This window comes from Mustelus asterias, chromosome 2 (assembly GCF_964213995.1).
Source record: "Mustelus asterias chromosome 2, sMusAst1.hap1.1, whole genome shotgun sequence".
NCBI lineage: Eukaryota > Metazoa > Chordata > Chondrichthyes > Carcharhiniformes > Triakidae > Mustelus > Mustelus asterias.
The window spans coordinates 5,151,322-5,167,972 of NC_135802.1; the positions used below are offsets into that span (position 1 = coordinate 5,151,322).

A 16,651-nucleotide genomic window follows, 5' to 3' on the forward strand; every position below is an offset into this window, starting at 1 on the left:
CTTCCATCGTTTTCAACCTCTGCATTCCAGATTATAACTCACTGTATAAAAGAAGTTTCTCTTTAATATATATATCAATGATATGGATGTGGGGACCAAATGTAACATTTCCGAGTTTGCTGATTACACAGGACTTGGTGGGAATGTGAGCTGTGAGGAGAATGCAAAGAAGCTTCAAGGAGATTTAGAGAGGCTCAGTGAGTGGGCAAGAACATGGCAGATGGAATATAATGTGGAAAAATGTGAAATTATCAACTTAGTAGAAAAAACAGAAATGCGGAGTATTTCTTAAATGGGGAGAGATTGGAAAGTGTTGATGTCCAAAGGGACCTGGGTGCCCTTGTTCATAAGTCAGTGAAAGCCAACATTCTGGTACCATAAGCAATTAGGAAGGCAAATAGTATGTTGGCCTTTAATTGCAAGGGGATTTGATTACATGGGGGGTAAATAAGTTTTTGCAGCAATTGTAGAGACCTCACCAGGATTGTGTGAAGTTTTGATCTCCTTACCTAAACAAGGGTATACTGGCCAGAGAGAGAATGTAACAAAGATCCACCAGACTAATTCCTGGGTTGGGGGGTTGTCCTATGAGGAAAGATTGAGGTGACTGGCCCTGTATGCAAAGTTTAGTAGAATAAGGGGCGATCTCATTGAAGTGTATAAACTTCTTACGGGCTCGATAGAGTAGATGCAGTAAGGAGTTTCCCCTGATTGGGGGGTGTGGTGTAGAACTGGGGGACACGGTGTTAGAATAAGGTGCAGGCGATTCAGGACTGGGATGAGGAGGAATTTCTCCAGTTAGAGGGTGGTGAATCTTTGGAATTTACTACCCGAGAGGGCTATGGGGGTTCAGCATCTGAGAATGTTCAAAGCAGAGGTCGATAGCTTTGTAGTGCAGCAAGAAGGCACTGAGGCTTCATAATCTAGCTGAATGGCGGGCATGCTTGAGGGGCCGAATGGCCTACTCCCATATTCACATCCTCTATCCAAACTGCAGATTTCCTGAAGTCCTGAAGGATCTATATCAAAATGCATGTCATTTTTTCCTTTTTTATCTTGGCTTCCAAGAAAGAACACGGGGGTGACTAAACTTAGTGCAATTTTCACTATGACCTCAGCAAAAGATCCATCCCAACCTTCCCTGTTAAAGGATGTTTTAAAAATCTTCACTTCAATTAAGGTACAAATATTTGCGGGTTATAGTCAGCAGGGGGCAGAATAGGCTTAGTTCCAGCATCCTACACAAACTCAGAAACCCTAACTCAGCAGGTACGTGACCAACAGATATATCTTGCTCCATTCTGTTCGAGTACTCATCAGCCAGGGGAAGGATGTGTCATAAGGAAAATGTTAGGCAATCCCTGAGCCAGTAACTGAGGAAACGTCACCAGAACTGGTTTGGCTTCTGCCTGTTGAGGAAACTAGGAGGTGACCTTACTGAAATTCCTGCAAACTGATTACCAAACTTACTCAAAGCTTTCTTAAAAATCCTTTCACAATGGTGAAGGATTTAAATAAAGGGAACATAACTTATTAGTTCAGCATAATTTAATATATAATTTAACAGGAAAATTATTAAAGCTTAAAACATAATTTTAAAAATTCATTCACGGAATGTGGGTGTCGCTGGCCAGGCCAACATTTGTAGCATATCTCTAATTGCCCTTCAGAAGGTGCTGGTGAGCTGCCTTCTTAAACTGTTGCAGTCCCTGAGGTGTAGGTACACCGGAAGAGTTTTAACAACACCAGGTTAAAGTCCAACAGGTTTATTTGTTAGCAAACACCATTAGCTTTCGGAGCGCTGCTCCTTCGTCCGCTCCGAAAGCTAATGGTGTTTGCTACCAAATAAACCTGTTGGGACTTTAACCTGGTGTTGTTAAAACTCTTACTGTGCTCACCCCAGTCCAACGCCGGCATCTCCACATCATGTGTAGGTACACCCACAGTGCTGTTAGGGAGGGAGTTCCCAGCGACAGTGAAGGAACAGCGATATATTTCCAAGTCAGGATAGTGAGTGACTTTGAGGGGAATCTCCAGCTAGGGTACATGTGATTTGTGGGTGGGTGGAAATACCCCTATTTGGTGAGGAGTTGGTGGTGCTCCTGTGGTCAAAGAACAAAGAAAATTACAGCACAGGAACAGGCCCTTCAGCCCTCCAAGCCTGCACCGACCATGCTGCCCCTCTTAACTAAAACCCCCTACCCTTCCGGGGACCATAGCCCTCTATTCCCATCCTATTCATGTACTTGTCAAGTCACCCCTTAAAAGTCACTACTGTATCCACTTCCACTACCTCCCCTGGCAATGGGTTCCAGACACCCACTACTCTGTGTAAAAAATCTGCCTCGTACATCTCTTTTAAACCTTGCCCCTCGCACCTTAAACCTATGCCCCCTAGTAATTGATTCTTCCACCCTGGGGAAAAAGCTTCTGACTATCCACTCTGACCATGCCTCTCATAATCTTGTAGACTTCTATCAGGTCTCCCCTCAACCTCCGTCATTCCAGTGAGAACAAACCAAGTTTCTCCAACCTCTCCTCATAGCTAATGCCCTTCATACCAGGTAACATATTGGTAAATCTTTTCTGTACCCTCTCCAGAGCCTCCACATCCTTCTGGTAGTGTGACGACCAGAATTGAACACTATATTCCAAGTGTGACCTAACTAAAGTTCTATAAAGCTGCAACATGACTTACCAATTTTTAAACTCAATGCCCTGGCCGATGAAGGCAAGCATGCCGTATGCCTTCTTGACTACTTTCTCCACCTGCATTGCCACTTTCAGTGACCTGTGTACCTGTACACCCAGATCCCTCTGCCTATCAATACTCTTAAGGGTTCTGCCATTTACTGCATATTTCCTATCTGTATTAGACCTTCCAAAATTCATTCCCTCACATTTGTCCGGATTAAACTCCATCTGCCATCTCTCCGCCCAAGTCTCCAACTGATCTATATCAGTGGGAGAGGGGGGTGGGTGGACCTCTGAACAGGAGGTCTGGCCGGCAGGTTGCTTAAAATGAGCTCATCTGCACCTTTCAGGTGGGTGAATCCCACCTGACAGATGCTGCCAACACCAGTGGGAAACATTCCCGTGTTCCTGCCGGTGTGGGCACTTGGTCTCAAAACGGGAGAATCGGGCCCTGTTTCGCTAAATAAAACTTTACAAATGTGTAAAGTTTAGGCTTTAGTTTGGTCCTGCACCACCGAATGATCTGGATTAAAACAACAACTCTTTGCTTGAATAATCTGAAACTAATCCCACTGCCCTGTAATCTCCCCAAATTCCTCAAAACGTTGATCCATTTTCCCAGGTCTCTGCTTCAACTATCTCCTGAGACAGAGCACTCCATGTTCCTACACTGCTCTGCCTTCGGGAATTTTGCCTCGCCCTCTTTTCTTCACTACTGGAAGCTGAGATTGATGGTTTGATTCGGAGAGCCTATCAATGATCGTGGAATTGAAAATGAAAATAAATGGAGTTAATCTGAAGATCAGCCAAGACCTTACTCAATAGCAGAACAGACTTGAGGGGCTGAATGGACTATGCCTGTTCCAATGTTCCTCATTCTGAAGAGTTTCTCAACATCAGCAACTATCACATAAGATAAAATAAACCAGTTATCAGTGAGGAATTATTGTAAGAACATAAGAACAGAAGAACATAAGAAATAGGAACAGGAGTAGGCCATCTGGCCCCTCAAGCCTGCTCCGCCATTCAATAAGATCATGGCTGATCTGAGAGTGGGTTCAGTTCCACTTACCCGCCCGCTCCCCATAACCCTTAATTCCCTTAATGGTTAAAAATCTATCTATCTGTGACTTAAACACATTTAACGAGGTAGCCTCTACTGCTTCATTGGGCAGAGAATTCCAAAGATTCACTACCCTCTGGGAGAAGAAGTTCCTCCTCAACTCTGTTCTAAATTGACTCCCCCGTATTTTGAGGCTATGCCCCCCAGTTCTTGTTTCCATTGTTAGTGGAAATAACGTCGCTGCTTCTACCCTATCCAGCCCCTTCATTATCTTATATGTCTCTATAAGATCTCTCCTCAACCTTCTAAACTCCAATGAGTACAGGCCCAGTCTACTCAATCTCTCCTCATAAGCTAACCCCCTCATCTCCGGAATCAACCTGGTGAACCTTCTCTGTGCCCCCTCCAATGCTAATATATCCTTTCTTAAATAAGGGGACCAAAATTGTACACAGTACTCCAGGTGCGGCCTCACCAGTACCCTGTACAATTGCAGCAAGACCTCCCTGCTTTTATACTCCATCCCTCTCGCGATAAAGGCCAACATTCCATTTGCCTTCTTGATCACCTGCTGTATTGTGCTGAAGGATCAAACTGTTTTTCAGAGCCATGTCACTTTGCAAATCCATACTCAATGGAGCTGAGCATGGTCTGTAACTGAAGTTACCTTACCCCCTGAGCTCTCCTGAAGATGATAACTTGCCCTTGTCATCTGATGAACCCAAAATGTCCAAACTTTATATGGGACAGCACAAGGAGCTCAAACCCACCCACACCAAACTAGTCACTGGCAGGAAGTTAAATGAGTAGTGAGGAGGAATTTATTAGCCTTGATGATTAATCAATTCCTTTCTGATTGTACACTCAAGCTTGTGGAATTTAGTTACTGGAGTCAAACTCATCTTGGAAAGAGGAAAGTGGATAATCTTCAGATTTGTGCGCGCTTTTCTCTCTGCCTCCCTCATTTGCTCCTGTGTAGATTCAGTGAAAGGAGCAGCAGGAACCAATGTTTAAGCAAATGCTCAAAGACAGTCCAAAGATTATGAATATGAGGATACAGCAGAACCCATACTCCAGATGTCTTGGGATGGAAGGGTGCTATTCATGATGAAATATTACTTGTATACAATGACGAAAACAGGCACAGTAAACTTACGGTAACAGAGTTCAACACTTCAATTTGTGTTGAGGCGCTTGAATTATACAGGGGCATTTCATGCCGAGTGACCTATAGAATCATACAACACAGGAGCAGGACATTTGGCCCATTGTGCCCGTGATAGCTCTCTGAAAAGAACTATCCAATTAATTCCGCTCGTTCTCTCGCTCAGCCTTGCAGACGTAGTGGCTGGAATTCTCCGGCCGTTCACGCCCCGCTGCCACTACAAGCGAGGATGGAGAACTTGGCACTCAGCCAAATCTGCATTCACTGCAGCGGGACTGGAGAATCCCGCTGACGTGAACAGCTGGAAAATTCCACCTGGTATCTTTAGCTTTCCCCTTGAATGAACATTTGTCTCAAAGACCAACAGCAGGCTGTGGTAAATTTGTTGGGTGGCTAACAGGAGGTTCATGATAAAAAGCACGTGGACTATCTGCATTCCCTTCACCTGCCCAACAAACCCTACGTACAACAAGCACTGCCTTGCCCCATGTCCCTGCAACTTAAAGACAAATGACTGACTGAGCCCCAGGGGCTGCAGAAATTCCCAGCTGCAGCCACAGCACAGGAAGTCTCACCTACAGCCCATGACTAGGATCATCTCTGAGCTATCAAGGTGCCAACAAACAGGACTTTCAACTTAAGAATTTGGAAACCTCCTCACCTTTGTACGTCAGGTTTCCTGGATATATGACGACTGATTGCACTGCTTCTCCATTCTCTTTCAAACCAGGAGCTACAAAAGGAATTGTAAAGTTATTCCAGCTACAGTTCAAACCCAAATAACGTCCACACTCAAAGCAAAGTCTGAGAGCACGTCAGACTTTTGAATGGACCTACCATATATTAAGCTGATCTTTCTCTTCACCCTCTGACTGCAACACTATATTCTGCACCCTCTCCTTTCCTTCGCAAGACACAGTACTTTTCACTGTATCACGATACATGTGACAAAATTAAATCAAATCAAACATCCACAGCAGTAAACTGATTCTGTTGTTGAAGAATTTCCCTCAAAACACAAATATCCCACGGCGTAACAGGAGTTCTTCCGAGTTTGAGGGTGAGACACATGGTCATAAAATCGAGAGTCCAAGCCCAGCCCAAGGTCCAGGCTGACCTTTCAGTGTAGTTCAAGCAGTCTGGCATTGCAAATATCTACCGTTTCAGGTAGAGGTACAAGATCCCATGGGACGAGTCAGACAAGAACAGAGGAATTCTACCCATGTCTACTCACAGATCAGTACACTGAGCATGAATGGTCAATGTGGCGGGAAGGTCTCGCCACACTATTGTAATGCAGTTATTGCTGGTTTGCCTGACAGTGGGGATTTGGAGAACAGTTGTGAGCATTCCTACTGTTGGACCAACATTTCCCATCAATACTTCAGAAAGAATTAGTTCTGATGACTGATCATCGATCTGTAACATTAACCCTGTTTCTCTTGCTACAGATGGGCCTGACTGGCTGAGCATTTCCAGCAGTTTCTGTTTTCATGGTTGTAAAGTGGATGTTTTGGAGTTGTGAAAAGTGCTTCTCACCTGACAGAGACCGAGACAGCGTTTTGACTTTGGCTCTGCGCAATTCTCTGCTCCATTTGTTTACATCCTTGTACGAGTAGAGCTTGAGGAACTGAATGGTGTAGCACATCAGCGCCATCACCGCACCAACTGTGGAACAAGAGACAAGTTTCTGAGAACAATACATTTCAGATGCGAGAATGTGCAATGAGACAGAAATGATGATCTCATAGTAAAGGGACCCCAAGGGAAGAATGTTTTTTGTTAATTCACTCTTGGCAAAGCCAGCATGCATTGCCCATTCTTATTTGCCCATGAACTGAGTGGCTGGCGAGGCCATTTCAGAGGGCAGTTCAGAGTCAACCACATTGCTGTAAGTTTGGAGGCGTGTGTATGCCAGACCAGGTAAGGACAACAAATTTCCTTCCTGGAAGGACATGAGTGAACCAGATGGGTTTTTATGACAATCTGGTAGGTTCATGGTCATCATTAATGGAACAAGAATTTTATTCCATGTTTATTAATGATTTGAATTTAAATCCCCCCCAGCTGTTGCTGCTGTAGTGGGACTTCAACTCCTGTTTCCAAAACATTATTCTGGGCTTCTGTATTAATGGTACAGTAACATTACCACCAGGCTCCTGTCCCCAGTAACACGAGGGAGTGGGTAAATTTAAACTATCACGAACAAAATAGTACTAGGAAAACCAAAGGCTGAAAAGTCTCCTGGATCCAATGGCCTGCACACTCGGGTCTTTAAAGCAGCAGCTGCAGAGATGCTGGAGACATTGATTGTAATCTTTTGAAATATCCCTAGATTTTGGAAAGGTCCCAATGAATTGCAAACCACAAATCTAACACTCATTTTGAAGAAAGGAGGAAGACAGATAGCGGGAAACCTTAGACCAGTTAGCTGAACAGCTGTCAGTCATCTCCACAGATGGGTGGAGAACTGGCTTGGTCATAGAAGACAGAGGGTGGTAGTGGAAGGGTCTTTTTCCGGCTGGAGGCCTGTGACTAGTGGTGTTCCGCAGGCTCTGTATTGGGACCTCTGCTGTTTGTGATTTATATAAATGATCTGGAAGGAGGAGTAACTGGGGTGATCAGTAAGTTTGCGGACGACACAAAACTGGCAGGACTTGCAGATAGTGAGGAACATTGTCAGAGGCTACAGAACGATATAGATAGGCTGGAAATTTGGGCAAAGAAATGGCAGATGGAGTTCAATCCTGATAAATGCGAAGTGATGCATTTTGGTGGGAATAATGTAGGGAGGAGCTACACGATAAATGGAAGAACCATAAAGGGTGTAGAGACGCAGAGGGACCTGGGTGTGCAAGTCCACAGATCTTTGAAGGTGACGTCACAGGTGGAGAAGGTGGTGAAGAAGGCATATGGCATGCTTGCCTTTATAGGACGGGGCATAGAGTATAAAAGTTGGGGTCTGATGTTGCAGATGTATAGAACGTTGGTTCGGCCGCATTTGGAATACTGCGTCCAGTTCTGGTCGCCACACTACCAGAAGGACGTGGAGGCTTTGGAGAGAGTACAGAGGAGGTTTACCAGGATGTTGCCTGGTATGGAGGGGCTTGGTTATGAGGAGAGATTGGGGAAACTGGGGTTGTTCTCCTTGGAAAGACGGAGGATGAGGGGAGACTTAATAGAGGTGTATAAAATTATGAAAGGCATAGATAGGGTGAACGGTGGGAAGCTTTTCCCCGGGTCGGTGGTGACATTCACGAGGGGTCATAGGTTCAAGGTGAAGGGGGGGGAGGTTTAACACAGATATCAGAAGGACATATTTTACACAGAGGGTCGTGGGGGCCTGGAATGTGTTGCCGGGCAAGGTGGTGGAGGCGGACACACTGGGAACGTTTAAGACTTATCTAGACAGCTATATGAACGGAGTGGGAATGGAGGGATACAAAAGAGTGGTCTAGTTTGGACCAGGGAGCGGCGCGGGCTAATTGTTCTTTGTTTCTCGTTTCAAGGCTTCATTCTATGATCATCTTGCTGGTGCCAGTACAGAGCAAGACTGCAGATAGTTGGGAACCTGTCTCGGGGGCAGGGAATTCAGATGGTGTTCGTAAAGCAGAAGTGGAAATGACTAGGGTTGGGAAGCATTTTCTGATCAGGGCCAGTGTGATCTCCTGGACTCGTTTCGATCGCCTCAGGGGGTCGGAGAGGAATTTCCCAGATTTTCTTTTCCCCATATTGGCCCTGGGGTTTTCACTCTGGGTTTTCGCCTCTCCCTGGAGACCACATGGTCTGGAATGGGGGGGTGGGGGTGAGTTAATAGGTTGTGATGAACAAAGCATCGTAGCTGTGAGGGACAGCTCGGTGGATAGGATATTAGGATGTAGATAGGCTGGGGCATGGTAGCACAGTGGTTAGCACTGCTGCTTCACAGCTCCAGGGTCCTGGGTTCGATTCCCGGCTCGGGTCACTGTCTGTGTGGAGTTTGCACATTCTCCTCGTGTCTGCGTGCGTTTCCTCCGGGTGCTCCGGTTTCCTCCCACAGTCCAAAGATGTGCGGGTTAGGTTGATTGGCCAGGTTAAAAAATTGCCCCTTAGAGTCCTGGGATGTGTAGGTTAGAGGGATTAGCAGGTAAAATATGTGGGGATAGGGCCTGGGTGGGATAGTGGTCGGTGCAGACTCGATGGGCCGAATGGCCTCCTTCTGCACTGTAGGGTTTCTATGATTCTAAAATTGGGCGGGGATCCTGGATTCAGGATTCAATCCTGGACCGGGGAGCGGCGCGGGCTTGGAGGGCCGAAGGGCCTGTTCCTGTGCTGTATTGTTCTTTGTCATTAGGACAGTGGGAGCAGGACAGATATTTAGAAAACTAAGTGTTAATGCTGCTTGATCTGGTGTAGGTACGTGCACAGTGCTGTTACGGAGGGAGGTCCAGGATTTTGACCCACTGACAGTGAGGGCACAGTGATATAGTGTAACTGCTCAAAAACAGAGGGGAGAAAAAGGATGATTAATGAACCTTGCAAAAAATTGTCCAAGAACAAAAACTAAAATCACATGGGATTCGGGGTGGGCTGGGCTGGCTAGATGGATACAGAACTGGCTTGGTTATTGAAGACAGAGTGTAGCGGTGCAAGGGTGTTTTTCAGAATGGAGATCTGTAGCTAGTGGTGTTCCGCAGGGATCAGTGCTGGGACCTCTCTCTGCTGTTTGTAGTATGTATCAATGATCTGGAGGAAAATGTGGGGGGGGGGTCTGATTAGTAAGTTTGTGGATGACACAATATTGGTGGAGTTGCTGATGGTGCCGGGGATTGTCAGAGGATACGACAGGATATAGATAGATTGGAGACTTGGGCACAGAAATGGCAGATGGAGTTTAATTCAGACAAATGCGAGGTGATGCATGCATTTTGGAGGATCAAATTTAGGTGTGAATTATACTGTAAACGGCAAAACCCTTAGGAACATTAACACACAGAGGGTGTGCAGGTCCACAATTCCCTAAAGTAGCAACACAGGTGGCCAAGGTGATTGAAGGCAAGCATGCCCTATGCCTTCTCATCGGCCAGAGCATTGAGTACAAGAGTTGGGAAATCATGTTGCAACTATACAAACCTTGGTTAGGCTGCAGAGAGTCAGAGGTTTACAGCATGGAAACAGGCCCTTCGGCACAACTTGTCCATGCCGCCCATTTTTTTAAACCCCTAAGCCAGTCCCAATTGCCTGTGTTTGGCCCATATCCCTTTATACCCATCTTACCATGTAACTGCCTTTTAAAAGACAAAATTGCACCCGCCTCTACTACTATCTCTGGCAGCTTGTTCCAGACACTCACCACCCTCTGTGTGAAAAAATTGTCCCTCTGGACCCTTTTGTATCTCTCCCCTCTCACTTTAAACCTATGCCCTCTAGTTTGAGATTCCCCTACCTTTGGGAAAAGATATTGACTCTCTACCTGATCTACGCCCCTCATTATTTTATAGGCCTCTATAAGGTCACCCCTCAGCCTCCCACGCTGCAGAGAAAAAAGTCCAGTCTATCCAGCCTCTCCTTATAACTCAAACCATCGAGTCCCAGTAGCATCCTAATAAATCTTTTCTGCATTCTTTCTAGTTTAATAATATCCTTTCTATAATAGGGTGACCAGAACTGTACACAGTATTCCAAGTGTGGCCTTACCAATGTCTTGGACAACTTCAACAAGATGTCCCAACTCCTATATTCAATGTTCTGACCAATGAAACCAAGCATGCCGAATGCCTTCTTCACCATTCTGTCCACCGGTGACTCCAAGGAGCTATGAACCTGTACCCCTAGATCTCTTTGTTCTGTAACTCTCCCCAATGCCCTACCATTAACTGAGTAAGTCCTGCCCTGGTTCAATCTACCAAAATGCATCACCTCGCATTTATCTAAATTAAACTCCATCTGCCATTCGTCAGCCCACTGGCCCAATTGATCAAGATCCCGTTGCAATCTGAGATAACCTTCTTCACTGTCCACTATGCCACCAATCTTGGTGTCACCTGCAAACTTACTAACCATGCCTCCTATATTCTCATCCAAATCATTAATATAAATGACAAATAACAGTGGACTCAGCACTGATCCCTGAGGCACACCGCTGGTCACAGGCCTCCAGTTTGAAAAACAACCCTCTACAACCACTCTCTGTCTTCTGTCATCAAGCCAATTTTGTATCCATTTGGCTACCTCACCCTGGATCGCGTGAGATTTAACTTTATGCAACAACCTACCATGTGGTATCTTGTCAAAGGCCTTGCTAAAGTCCATGTAGGCATCAACTGCACTGCCTTCTTGGTTACTCCTTCAAAAAACTCAATGAAATTTGTGAGACATGATTTTCCACTCACAAAGCCATGCTGACTGTCCCTAATCAGTCCTTGCGTCTCTAAATGCCTGTAGATCCTGTCTCTCAAAATACCTAACAACTTACCCACTACAGATGTGAGGCTCACTGGCCTGTAGTTCCCAGGCTTTTCCTTGCAGCTCTTCTTAAACAAAATGGAGTATTGTGTGCAGTTCTGGTCACCACACTATCAGAAAGACGTGGCAGCTTCGGAGAGAGTGCAAAGAAAGTTCACCTGGTCTTGAGGATGTTGGCTCTGAGGTGAGGTTGAATAAACTAGAATTGTTTTCACTGGAAAGATGGAGGCTGAGGGGAGACCTGATAGAGGTCGACAAAATGATGAGAGGCTCAGACAGGGTGGATAGTCAGAGGCTTTTTCCAAGGGTGAAAGTGTAAATTACATGGGGGCACAGGTTCAAGGTGAGAGGGGGAAAGTTTAAGGGAGATGTGCAGAAGAGGTTTTTCACAGAGTGGTGGGAGCCTTGAATGCACTGCCAGAGGTGGTGATGGAAGCAGGCATATTAGCAACATTTAAGAGGCACCTGGATGGGTACATGAATAGGAAGGGAATCGAGGGATATGGACTGTGTGAGGGCAGAAGGTTTTTTTAAAAGTTTGGTTAGGGCATCATGATTGGCACAGGCTTGGAGGGTCAAAGGGCCCGTTCCTTTTCTTTGTATTTAAACTTTGTCCTATATCGACACTCAGGTATTTGCACACAAACGTAAAAGAGCAGTTACAATGAATGATAGGTTATTAGCCTTGGAATGAGCTTAATGCATACTGGGACATTTTCCACTTTGCACCAGAGGACCCCCGAAAACCTTGGTTGCTTTGTAACCAATTAACTTTCCAAATAATAGGGCTGATCTAGAGAGTCCCAAACCAAATGAAATGAGATTAAACTAAGTTGACCATCTTTCACCTCCCTGCCAACCAATTCCAACAGTCTTCACCGTACTTACCTGGAGTTATTGAGTTGACTGTTAACACCACTGCTACAGGGAAGGAGAGAATGGTGATCAGGTTAACTGTGTGTAAGACCAGCCCAAAACTCTCAGATAGAACACCCTGTGGAGAAATAAAAAAAGATTTAAAGAACTGAGAAGCAACAGGCTTCCCTCAAGACGAGTATTAATTCAAGAAGAGCACATTTCAGCGCTACTGTAAAAATAATCAGGCTCGTGTTAAATCGGTACCTGGGTATCCGAGAAACTATCGATGTTATGACATCAAATGTTAGGTTCTCAAGCAGGAAATGCTTTATGAGAGAAAAGTGGCAACATATATAAATATAATTGTACTTTCAGAAAAAACGCTGTGAAGACTGCATCGCCAGTCTTTCGGTGTTGGCCTCATCTCTGTGGTGGCATTCGCATCCGAGTCAGAAGCTGGCAGACTCCGACCCCACTCCTGAGATTGCAGTGCGGGATTGAGGCAGTGTTGTACTATCAGAGGGGTTGTCTTTCAGATTTGGATAGGCTAAGTGAGTGGGCGAGGATCTGGCAGATGGAGTATAACGTTGACAAGTGTGAGGTTATCCACTTTGGAAGGAATAATAGTAAAATGGACTATTATTTAAATGGTGAAAAATTACAACATGCTACTGTGCAGAGGGACCTGGGGGTCCTTGTGCATGAGTCACAAAAACTCAGTTTGCAGGTGCAGCAGGTGATCAAGAAGGCAAATGGAATGTTGGCCTTTATCACGAAGGGGATGGAGTATAAAAGCAAGGAGGTCTTGCTGCAATTGTACAAGGTACTGGTGAGGCCGCAACTAGAGTACTGTGTGCAATTTTGGTCCCCTTATTTGCGTAAGGACATATTGGCCTTGGAGGGAGTACAGAGAAGGTTCACCAGGTTGATACTGGAGATGAGGGGGTTAGCTTATGAGGAGAGATTGAGTAGATTGGGCCTGTACTCGTTGGAGTTTAGAAGACTGAGGGGAGATCTTATAGAGACATATAAGATAATGAAGGGGCTAGACAGGGTAGAGGCAGAGAGATTCTTTCCACTTAGAAAGGAAACAAGAACTAGAGGACACAGCCTCAAAATAAGGGGGAGTCAGTTTAGGACAGAGTTGAGGAGGAACTTCTTCTCTCAGAGGGTAGTGAATCCCTGGAATTCTCTGCCCATTGAAGCAGTGGAGGCTACCTTGTTAAATATGTTTAAGTCACAGGTAGATAGATTTCTGATCAATAAGGGAATTAAGGGTTATGGGGAGCAGGTGGGTAAGTGGAACTAAACCACTATCAGATCAGCCATGATCTTATTGAATGGCAGGGCAGGCTCGAGGGGCTAGATGGCCTACTCCTGCTCCTATTTCTTATGTTCTTATGAGATGATCCACCAAAGCCCTACCTGCCCCCTTAGGTGGCACTGTTGAAGAGCTGTCGTGGAGTTCTCCCAGTAACCTGGCCTACAGTCATTTTCAGCCAAAATCACAGAGAGATTATCTGGTCACTATATTACTGATGTGATGCAGGCAGTGACTAGGGGGGTACCACAGGGATCTGCAACTCAAACCATGCAAAGTTTAGGTCAAAGTATCATCTGAATGTACAGACAACAGTACATTCACAGTGTATTCTTTGCTGAGGGATGGTAGTTGTGGGAAGGGTCGCTACTTGCCACTTCTCTAGAAGCATTTTAGGAAGCATTATGGTAGACAAATCCCCAGGGCCAGATGGCATCTGTCCTAGATTACTGAGAGAGACAAGAGATGAAATTGCTGGGCCTCTAACAGAATCTTTGTTTCTTCACTGAACACAGGTGAGGTCCCAGAGGATTGGAGGATAGCAAATGTGGTCCCATTATTTAAGAAGGGTAGCAAGAATAACCCGGGTAATTATAGGCCAGTGAGCTTGACGTCCGTGGTAGGGAAATTGTTGGAGAAGATTCTTAGAGATAGGATCTATACACATTTAGAACTGAATAGTCTCATTAGCGATAGACAACATGGTTTTGTACGAGGGAGGTCATGCCTCACAAATTGGGTTGAGTTTTTTGAGGAGGTGACAAAAATGATTGACGAGGGAAGGGCCGTGGATGTCGTCTACATGAATTTTAATAAAGCATTTGACAAGGTCCCTCATGGCAGGCTGGTGCAAAAGGTTAAATCTCACGGGATCAAAGGTGAGCTAGCTAGATGGGTACAGAACTGGCTTGGCCATAGAAGACAGAGGGTAGCAGTGGAGGGGTCTTTTTCTGATTGGAGGTCTGTGACTAGCGGTGTTCTGCAGGGCTCTGTACTGGGACCTCTGCTGTTTGTGATATATATAAATGATTTGGAAGAAGATGTAGCTGGTCTGATTAGTAAGTTTGCGGACGACACAAAGATTGCTGGAGTTGCGGATAGTGATGAACATTGTCAGAGAATACTGCAGGATATAGATAGGCTGGAACATTGGGCGGAGAAATGGCAGATGGAATTTAATCCAGATAAATGCAAAGTGATGCGTTTTGGTAGATCTAATGCAGGGGGGAGCTATACAATAAATGGCAGAACCATCAGGAGTATAGACACACAGAGGGTGTGCAAGTCCACAGATCCTTAGAGGTGGCAGCACAGGTGGAAAAGGGGGTGAAGAAGGCATATGGCATGCCTGCCTTTATTGGACGGGGCATAGATTATAAAAGTTGGCATATGATGTTGCAGTTATATAGAACGTTGGTTAGGCCACATTTGGAATACTGCGTCCAATTCTGGTCACCACACTAGCAGAAGAACGTGGAGGCTTTGGAGAGAGTGCAGAAAAGGTTTACCAGGATGTTGCCTGGTATGGAGGGTATTAGCTATGAGGAGAGATTGAGTAAACTAGGGTTGTTCTCCCTGGAAAGACGGAGGTTGAGGGGCGAGCTAATAGAAGTTTACAAAATTATGAAGGGCATAGATAGGGTGAACAGTTGGAAGCTTTTTCCCAGGTCAGAAATGATAAACACAAAGGGGTCACAAGTTCAAGGTAAGGAGGGCAAGGTTCAACACAGATATGCGGGGGACGTATTTTACACAGAGGGTGGTGGGGGCCTGGAATGCACTGCCAAGCAAGGTGGTTGAGGCAGACATGCTAGGATCATTTAAGATTTATCGAGATAGCCACATGAACAGACTGGGAATAGAGGGATATAAACGGATGGTCTAGTTAGGAACACATGATCGGTGCAGGCTCGGAGGTCCTGTGCTGAATTGTTTTTTGTTCTTTAGAGTGTACAGCACAGTCCAATCTTCAACCACATTGTCTGGTTGTCATTGTCAGTGTTCCTGATTATTAATTTCTGGGAAAGTTAGAACGAGAAGAACAAGAATGATCAGAGTTTAAGCTCTGATCCCACCCCATTCCAGTTTTGGATCGTCAAAATGTGGTAACTCTAACCCGGGGTAATAGGATTCCCGAACGGGATGCTCCGCATTCTACAGGATCTCGGGATGGCCAGCCCAGCTGGTTGTTTCTTTGACAAACTCTGGGATGTTATTTGAAACCCACCCTACTGGCAAAGCAGGTGCTCAAACTTGGCAGTGACAAGCCAAATGCTTAAAATAACCGAGAGTAAAGGATGCACAATATACAAATCAATCAATCTCAACAACTTACACATGAAGTCAAACTAAATATAGAATGTGCATCTGAGCAACAGATTGAAAGGCTCCAGATATAACACCTCGATGGGACTGCCAAAATCTGAACTAATTGTTTTTATTTTGGTTAGAATATGGACAAAACAATTTATTGCCCATCCCTAAACGGGTGGCACCCTAGGAGCGCCACGGTGGCACAGTGGTTAGAACTGCTGCCTCAGAGCTCCAAGGGGCATGGGTTCGATTTCCTGCTTGGGTCACTGTCTGTGCGGAGTCTGCACGTTCTCCCCGTGTCTGCATGGGTTTCCTCCCACAGTCCAAAAGATGTGCTGGTTAGGTGCATTGGCCATGCTAAATTCTCCCTCAGTGTATCTGAAAGGCGCTAGAGTGTGGTGAACATAGAACATAGAACAGTACAGCACAGAACAGACCCTTCGGCCCACTATGTTGTGCCGAGCTTTATCTGAAACCAAGATCAAGCTATCCCACTCCCTATCATCCTGGTGTGCTCCATGTGCCTATCCAATAACCGCTTAAATGTTCCTAAAGTGTCTGACTCCACTATCACTTCCACACCCCAACCACTCTCTGCGTAAAGGTGACTAGGGGATTTTCACAGTAACTTCGTTGCAGTGTTAACGTAAGCCTACTTGCGACACTAATAAATAAACTTTTAAACTTTAAACTAGATGCCTGAAGAAAGTAATGATGGGCCTCCTTGTAACAAGTCAGTGGCAGCTAGAATAATTCAGTGGGTACAAAGAGTCAGCGACATATTGTACAGACG

General features: G+C 45.4%; 1 protein-coding gene across 1 annotated transcript in view; it reads right to left on the reverse strand.

Annotated features, from left to right (window-relative positions):
• Positions 1-16,651, reverse strand: part of dgat1a (diacylglycerol O-acyltransferase 1a) — a 121,241-nt gene that overhangs the window by 33,951 nt on the left and 70,639 nt on the right. The window contains exons 6-8 of the mRNA XM_078230483.1: positions 12,255-12,360; positions 6,462-6,590; positions 5,584-5,655 (exon numbers count right to left, since the gene is read on the reverse strand). Coding sequence (XP_078086609.1) covers positions 5,584-5,655; positions 6,462-6,590; positions 12,255-12,360 — 307 coding nt within the window. The remainder of the gene's footprint in view (positions 1-5,583; positions 5,656-6,461; positions 6,591-12,254; positions 12,361-16,651) is intronic.